At 34.2% G+C, this 8,450-nt stretch overlaps 1 protein-coding gene across 1 annotated transcript; it reads right to left on the reverse strand.

Annotated features, from left to right (window-relative positions):
• Positions 1 to 2,208: 2,208 nt before the first annotated feature.
• Positions 2,209 to 7,726, reverse strand: LOC145140466 (ferric reduction oxidase 7, chloroplastic-like). Its single transcript, XM_079073948.1, has 9 exons — positions 7,367 to 7,726; positions 7,177 to 7,270; positions 6,887 to 7,081; positions 6,125 to 6,362; positions 5,687 to 6,017; positions 5,338 to 5,617; positions 4,143 to 4,398; positions 2,883 to 3,315; positions 2,209 to 2,695 (listed from the first exon to the last, which is right to left on the reverse strand). The coding sequence occupies exons 1-9, from the start codon at positions 7,608 to 7,610 to the stop codon at positions 2,526 to 2,528; spliced, it is 2,241 nt and encodes a 746-aa protein (XP_078930074.1). The 5' UTR covers positions 7,611 to 7,726; the 3' UTR covers positions 2,209 to 2,525.
• Positions 7,727 to 8,450: the final 724 nt, after the last annotated feature.

Below are 8,450 nucleotides of genomic sequence, written 5' to 3' on the forward strand. Positions count from 1 at the left end.
GTATGCGGACCTTTGGGTGATCCATGGAGCTCCTGACCCGATGTATTTAGTCTTCCTTATCAGACTTGTTGATCAATTCAATTCATTTTATCACTCACATAGTTCTTTTATAGAAGCTCTCTAAAACTTGAATTAGGGTTTCTGGTCGTTATTAGAGTTTGGTCTTCCATTAAGACTGATCTCTTGTTCTTTCTTGTTTTTTGTACATATGAGTGAGAGTGATTTTATGAAGTGAGGTTTTTAGTGTATTTGTTTGATGTAAACCATTTGTTTTATATCGAATGAAATGATGATGTTGGGAATGTGTTGAGTTCATATTTTCGTACAGAAAAAGGGGTTATGTTTGGCTTTTTTGATTTTTTGCTTAAAACGAAACCGAAGTGAAATTTTTAGTTTCTAAAGAGCAATACTCCAAACTGACAATTTTAGGAATAGTTTGATTTTTGGGCTTTGATTTCTAATTTATGTTTAGTTTTGATCGGTTTTTTCACACCCCTTTATGTTCATGTGTACACCACAACTCATAAGTACCGGATCGTATTAAACATTTATTAGGTTTTTCTAGTATTTTTTTTTCTAAGCTATCATATATATTTTTTTCAATATTGAGATCCGACTCTAGTCTCTAGATGTACAAAAAATATAAAGTGGACGAAATATAGACACATCATTAATTGCGTGTCGACGTATTTGAACCTAACCCATTAACTATTACATAAATATATCAAATAAAAAGCCCCAAAAGCCTGAATACTCCAAGGCCCAAGCAACTAACTCATAAAAGGTTTGACAAACGTCTCGCATTAATACTATCCCACCTTCAACAATAATCACGATTCATGATCATATTACGTGCGCATTAAGAACATGTAAATAATACGTTTAGGCATGACAATCGTGTCGTGTTCGGGTTGGCGGGTCAAAATATACCAACCCGAACACGACCCATTTAACTATACAGGTCACAGGTTGGTGGGTTTGGAACATAAACTCATATATGACCTGTCAACCCAATTATTTATACGGGTTCATAGGTTGACGGGTTCGTGGGTCAGATTTGGGTTCGTGGGTTCGTGGGTCAAATTTGTGTTCGTGTGTTCGTGGGTCAGATTCCATAAACAAAACTGATAATTAAATATTAAAAAATTCTTGATGCAAACATATCCAAATTTTAGAAACTTAAGTTTTAAACATCCAAATGAAAATTAAAAGCATTCATGGAAACATGTTCAAACTAAAACATTAATACAAACATAAATAAATTCAATCGCAGGCGTCGACGTCGTTCAATAATGATTTAATCATTCATGTCGCCGTTCTTCGTAAGTTCGTTATGTCGTTCATCACAGAGGGGAGACCGGTTATTCGATTTTGTTTTTGAGATACTAAGATTATTTAGGGTAAACGTCAAACGTGTTGCAATGCAAATAAGTAAATGGTTACCCACAGGTCAAATGGTCAATGGTATCGGATATCCTATCCTAGTATAAGTATAAACTCTATAGTGTATAATACTTAGGGCGTGTTCGGCAAAATTAGCTGGTAGCGGGTGGCTTGTAGCGGGTAGCTTGTAGCTTGTAGCATTTTGTTAAACGCTACACGAAGTAGCATTAGGATTTGGAGCGTTTTGTTTAAACTAAACGCTAGAAGTTTGTAGTGCCGAACGAGGCTTTCTGTTCAAAACGGAACGTTTTGTCAAACGCTAGAAGCTAGAAGCTCTCAAACGCTCCCAAACGCTACGTGCCGAACACACCCTTAATACATTTAAAATATATATAATTTTTTAAAATTCTAAACGGGTTGACGGGTCAACCTGTATATTTTTTGAGAAACTCATATATGACATGTTTAATAAATGGGTTGACAGGTTGGCGGGTTGAAAAACTCAACCCAAACCCGTTTATTTCGTGTCGTGTCGAGAATTGTCAGACCTAAATACGTTTGATATTTTTATGGAAACTTTGTTAGTTTCCTATATCTTAATCATGCATTAGCTCAAGTTACTCAAACTTTATAGACTATTTGGGACATTGCATTTTAGATCTAGTTTTGCCATTGTTAGTAAACATTGTATTTTAAACTTAAGACCAAGGAAGAGGATGTTCATGCTTAACTTAAGACCTCACTTATGGATTCACACATCTTTACAGACAGGGTAAACATAAAGGAACGCAATCTTTACACATGTGTTAAGGATAAAAAGGCAAGTATAATAACATATTCATATATTGACATCAAAATTTACATTATAATGGCATAACATGAAAGCACCTTAACTCAACTTACACTATTACTAGTATGGATCCTAGTCTCACTATACTACTATGGATCCTAGTCTTCCTAATTTTATACTTTCTTCATTTTATATATACATACATGGCCATGTTCCGAGCATAAAGTTACAAATCTTCGTATCTCCAATGCATTGGAAGTTGTATATAACATTGAAATTTGGTAATATTTGCATTACTCAAAGGCCGAGTCCAAATTAAGCCATATATATAGCAACCATCTTCTTACAATACTTAGAGATCGAAACTATGGCTGTTGAAATGGAAGATCGGCTCACCACTAATCCGCCCAAAATTCTTAGATCTACACTCTTTAGCAATGCTTGTTTGAAGTGCTGTAGGCCCACACACCATCACCCCTATATCAACATTCCCCCATCGCTCAGCCATGCTTCCAAATATTTCTGTATTTACAACAAGAATGTCAACAAATTTATTATAAGTGACTAAGATATAGTATAATCTCTCTTCCAAAGGGTTATTCTTCAGCACTCACATATACAGTAGGGCCCACTAAGTGAGCGCCCTACGGCATGTCATGTATGCCCTAGAGTCTAGGCTAGGCTAGGGTAATATTACATAGAAAAGTACCTTTGAAGTCCGGTCTTTGACCATATTTTATGCTATTGACAAAATCGCCTTGTGAAGAATTCTTGTCCGCATTAGACTCGTAATATTGTAAGCCACCAATTTTCTTTTCATCTTCGGTGTTTTTGTTCTTCTCGACTGAGGTTTTTTTATCCCAAAGATGCCATAAACCGATCACAAAGCCTCCAAAGAGAATAATACTAGCACACATGCATATGATGAATAGAAGCCCTTTGTACCACCAATATGAGATCTTGTAAGGATTGATGTAAAAGATGTCTAACATCGCGAGGAGAACAATGAAACCGAGTGTGGAGACCACCACGTAAGCTCCAGACCATATTATGCTTCCGGTTCCAACCAAACTAGACATGCCACCATGGCTAGGAGTAGGGTAGACAGAAGAGCTCACATACTCGGCTACCTTACCCTCTTCCTGTAGTCAAAGTTCAAACTTTAGAATGGAATGAAGAAGGAAAAAAATAGCCAAAGTAATGTTATAAGGAAGTTAATGGAATGAGTCATTACATTGCATGATCAAGTGTGGTTAGCCTTAAGGCAGACAATGCATTTTCATATGATTTTTTTTTATATTATACGTAAATATAAGGTATAGTTTTGACATGATTCTATATATTATTTAATTGTATGTGTATCTTTACAAAACTAAATAATCAAACATAATAAAAGCTTTAAACCGAAAAAGATTATAATAAAAATATATTTTCTAGTTCCTTTTAGAAAATGAAAATATAATTCAATTAAAATCATGATTTAAAAAAAAAAAAGATTTGATCTGTCTATTACAAAATTTTATAAACAAAATGGGTTATAAATATATTATGTTTTTTCTTTCCATGGAATGAAAAAAAACAGCCCTTGTTAAGAAATAAAATTAACAAAATGGAAGAATTCCATTCCATCACACAAAACAAATAACTTTTTTTGCATTCCAATAGAATGTTCCATTCCATTCCTTCTTTGATCTCGCCATATCAAGCATTATCAAAGTTTAAAGTTTGTGTTTCTTAAACTTGACATGATAAGACTGGACAAGCTTTTTAGGGTTATCTTCGATTATGAGAACGAGGAGGGCATTTAAGTCCTTTTCACAGATAATAGATCAAGACATAGTCCGAGTCCCACCTTCTTGGGTGGGACAAATACTTGATAGTTTTGTCCCATTGACATCAATCCCGGTCCAAGTCCAATATAACTTGTTACATCTTGTACTAGTTAACAAAGTGGGGCCCACAAACGTACCAATGGGGGTTCTGATTCCCTAGTGACGTAGGTTTGAATCTCAAGATTTAGTGTATTGTAGAAATACGGGCAGAGTGAGTTCATGTCAAGTGAATGCAGAAGCGGAAGCTCATCGGACTTTTTGACTGCCCAAACTATTAACACATTTCTAGGCAAACAAGGTTTAGAGTCCCGAATTCGATTAAGAATATCACTCATGATAGCCACGAATGGTGAAATTCCAATGCCACCCGCAACTAAAATAAGGTTTTCATACCTAACAATAAGAACAACCATCGATCAATAAATTAACATAAAGTATTTGCTTTACAAGTGAGCGACTTGTATACCATGTTCATTTTATGAAATATGGCTATTTTTGTTACACAGGACAAGATAGGACCCGACAATCATTCCAGGGTTATTTTTTGGGAAAACTCCAAGATGTCGGCATCATAATCGATTTAGTCATTATACTTTTTTTCTTCAATTAAGTCCTAAAAACCGACAATTGTATTCATTTTGTACCTTTAAACCGGCCAACAGGTCATCCACTTTTAAAAGTTACACTTTTGGCCCAGAATTTATATTTTATTATAAATCTGGTCCAAAATTTACACTTTTGGCCCAAATTTCAAAATTTTGTTACAAATTCATCCTAAATTTAGTTTATTTACATTGTTTTTTTTTCCAAATTTTGTTTCGAATATGTTTTTTTTCTTTATAAAATCATATTTATACAAAAAAAAACATATTTTCACATAAAAACCTTCTTTTTTTATATAAAAATTTTATTTAATATCTGGGCCAAAAGTGTAAATTTTGGACCAAATTTATAATAAAATTTAATATCCGGGACAAAAGTATAAATTTTGAAAGTGGATGACCTGTTGACCAGGTAGAAGGGTCAAAAATGAATATAACTGCCGGTTTTTAGGACTTAATTGAATAAAAAAATATATAAGTACTAAATCGATTATGATCCAAAATATAAGGACTTTTATAGAGTTTTCCTTTTTTATATGAGGATGAGGAGGCTGTTTACGTCGAATCCACCCACCGACAACACCTTGTTTCACCGTTTTAGGTGGACAAAAATTGCAACTTTTGTCTTATTGACATCAGTCACCGTCACAGTCCCAGTCTAATGCATGTCAAACACAGTACAACTTGTTCTATTATATTATATCCTTTGTATATGGAGTAGAGCATGTACGTTAAGTGGTATGGTGACTCGTGCCCGTAAGGTCCCTCTATGGATGCCTTTAGTGTGAAATTTGAGTGAAGGAGGTCATCGGTTTCACCCTGCTCCTCCTCGGGAACACTTGAGATATGCCCCCTTAGTTTCTCTGTCCAATCTCCAAGAACTTTTATGAGAACAGCAATATGATGTTTTCCATCTAGAGGACTAGATGAGACACTGAAAGGATGCCATTGTAACCATGATAACTCTCGAACTTGAAGAAAAACCCAACTAAGGGCATTGTATTGTAACCCTATATATTCCAATAGATTACAAGTAAGATAAAATCTAAGAAAAATTTAACAGTGTAAAATAGCAATACCTTCTGGTTTTGAAATAACAAGTTCCACAGTTCCGGATGGAAGACATTTAGCAGATAATATGTCCACGGTTTTTCGCGACTGAAAAAATCTAAGAAACCGATCGAGCATAAAGAGAAAGATTCCTGCAGCAGCTATACTGAAAATGAAATCGCCAACATGCATTGCCAAAAAGACAACAAAAACAACGTATAACTGATGCGTGTAGAAAAATAATTCAAAGTTTATTCTCCTTCTGACAGGTGGAAGTGATGTCACCCACATAAAAAGACCCGCTACTAGACTAATGACTCCCGGAAGATTAGCAACACCAACATTTTGCCAAGCTGTAAGCTGCGAAAATTACAAGATTACCGTTTTGTTAATTAATGTTTTCTTTTTATTGAGTTTTTTTTTTAAAGAAAATGATTAATTCATTAGAGAAGTAGAGAACTACTCACTTCTTTTATGAGTCGACCATCGATTGCCCATGGAATCACAAAAAACAGACCATGAAGAGTGAAGAGTATCATTGTAAGATGCCCCAACCATACATGATATCGAGCTGCATGCTCAAAAGGGATATCTATAAGTCGTAGAAGAATCGATCCCCTTGCAACTGGTAGAAATAAAAATGCCATGCAAATCAATCCGATAAACCCTAGGCGTAGTCCTGTTAGTTCTAGCAATATAAGATTCCTGAAAGTTTATAAAATCAAAAACAAAAAAATGTAAGTGATGAAATTTAACAAGCTACGAAATAAAAATATACAAAGTAAATAAAATTAAAGCCATGGAAACGACTGACAAAACCATCTTGTACTCCGTTTGACATGTATTAGATTGGTAATATGACTCATGATGATGTCATCGGACAAAAATTTCAATCTTTTGTCCTATCCAAAAAGGTGGGACAACGACTTGCTCTCTCTCTTGTGGTCTTTGTAAAAGACATAAATGCCCTCCAATGTTTTGTCGACATGGACTTGCTCTCATGTCTTACAATCTCTAATTCAGTTTCATGTTTTGTCGACATGGACTTGCTCCCATGTCTTACAATCTCTAATTCAGTTTCTTCCAATTTTATTGGGATGGGTAAAGCATAGACTTAAAGTAGTATTAAAGTATTCAAAAACTTTGAGAATAAAAAAATGGAGTTACCTTAGGAAAGAACCAATGTTTAAAACCAAATAAAAAATACCGATATAAAGCGTAGTGTGTACCTTTTGCCTGCATCGGTGATCTCAAACAAGGGCAATAGACTGATGTTCTGAAAAGTATAAGCGATAATAGCCCAGATGAGATACACAGCAAACAACAGAATTCCAATCAATTCCGCTGCAGTAACAACCCCGAAAGGTCCATCGATGATAATCGGGAATGTCCATAAGCGAAAACTTGCGTGTTTTGTTTTTTTCCTACATGAACAGAATCAATAATACAAGCTTAGAAGAGAAGATGATCATTGATCAACGTATTTGAAGTACCCTAAACGTTTAACAAAATTTCTTACTCTTGAACCTCGTTTTCCCCATATATCCCGAGGTAAATTATAGCAAGAAACGCAATGACAAGTACTGGACCACTGTATATCAGAAAGATGCTTCCTGTAATTTATAATTTTCGGGATAAATTAAACTTTATGTGAATTCCTAAATATAAATGGATAAAAAGGGGATGAAGCTCTAAAATTCGATGCTTACCTGTAGTTCCAAAAAGAGTTCCAGAAGTAGCCTTAACCAATTTCGTGTATAATTGCTTCACCGAGTCTGATGGAACTAAGAACAGGAAACTAACCCAGGAAATGAAGATTAACCACATTGCAGATTTTAGAACCCATTTGGTAGATTTTAGTAAAGAAGATGTTTTGTTGATGTAAGCGAAGCCGTTAGGATCTTCTTTGATGGAAAGAAGAAGAGGATCACGCGGAGAGCCTTCTGTTCCCATTTTCTTTGAAGGAAAAAAGCAAACAGATGACGTGCAATAATTAATCAATGAAAGCCTTTTGCGGGAATCTGTTTGGTTTGATATTCCAGACTTCCTGTGAACCAGTGTTCAGTTGAGCGTGGGCCATTTATAATAAACGAGAAGTGAGTTTTCGGAACCTCTCATTCTAATCCAAGATATATTTTTGGACTTTTTTTTAAATAAAAGTAACAAACTATATTTGTTTGGTACTTTTTTAGTTAAAAAAATATGTTTTTAGGAGTAACAAAATTAAAAGGGGTCAAAATTTTAATATGTGGAAGTGGAAGTGGAATTAGATTTGATTTGACAACTTATTTGGTTGGTGAAATTGTTAACGTATTTTGTGTAAATCATTATTATGGGTGTGCCTCGGTGACAATTTTGGTGTGGTTTTTGGGTAAAGCATAACCTATCCATTTATAAGTGGTTAATGCATTTTAGTAGTCAATAAGTATCGGTTAATATTGGTTTTGGTTAACGGTTTTTGTCGGTTAACAGTTATGGTTAAAGGTTAATATTGGTTAATCATAATACTTGAAAATGAAATAAAAATAAAAAAATATTTTTCTATAAAAACTGAAAAACATAAAGTACATTGTTATAAAAAAGTGAACAGTTCAATGTTTATAACCTTATTAATATCATAGAAGATTGGGTATCCAATTTAATTCAAAATAATTACCTTTTAAGTTTTCAAATCCAAATATAATTACATACCATATATTTAATATTGTATTATATTCAAAATATTTATTAATATTATTGTTTCAGTTCGATTTTTAGTGGTTCGGTTTTGGATGAAACCCATAACCAAACCAT

This window comes from Lactuca virosa, chromosome 9 (genome assembly GCF_052849685.1).
Source record: "Lactuca virosa cultivar CGN04683 chromosome 9, Lactuca_virosa_CGN04683_v6, whole genome shotgun sequence".
Classification (NCBI taxonomy): domain Eukaryota; kingdom Viridiplantae; phylum Streptophyta; class Magnoliopsida; order Asterales; family Asteraceae; genus Lactuca; species Lactuca virosa.

Bases quoted from the DNA above. Each gene is read 5' to 3' on its own strand.
- LOC145140466 (XM_079073948.1), bottom strand. From the start codon at position 7,610: ATGGGAACAGAAGGCTCTCCGCGTGATCCTCTTCTTCTTTCCATCAAA. The intron at 4,399-5,337 runs GTACATGCTCTA...TCTTATTGTTAG, and splicing joins GAGTCACCATACCACTTAAC to GTATGAAAACCTTATTTTAG. The intron at 2,696-2,882 runs GTACTTTTCTAT...TTGTAAATACAG, and splicing joins TCAAAGACCGGACTTCAAAG to AAATATTTGGAAGCATGGCT.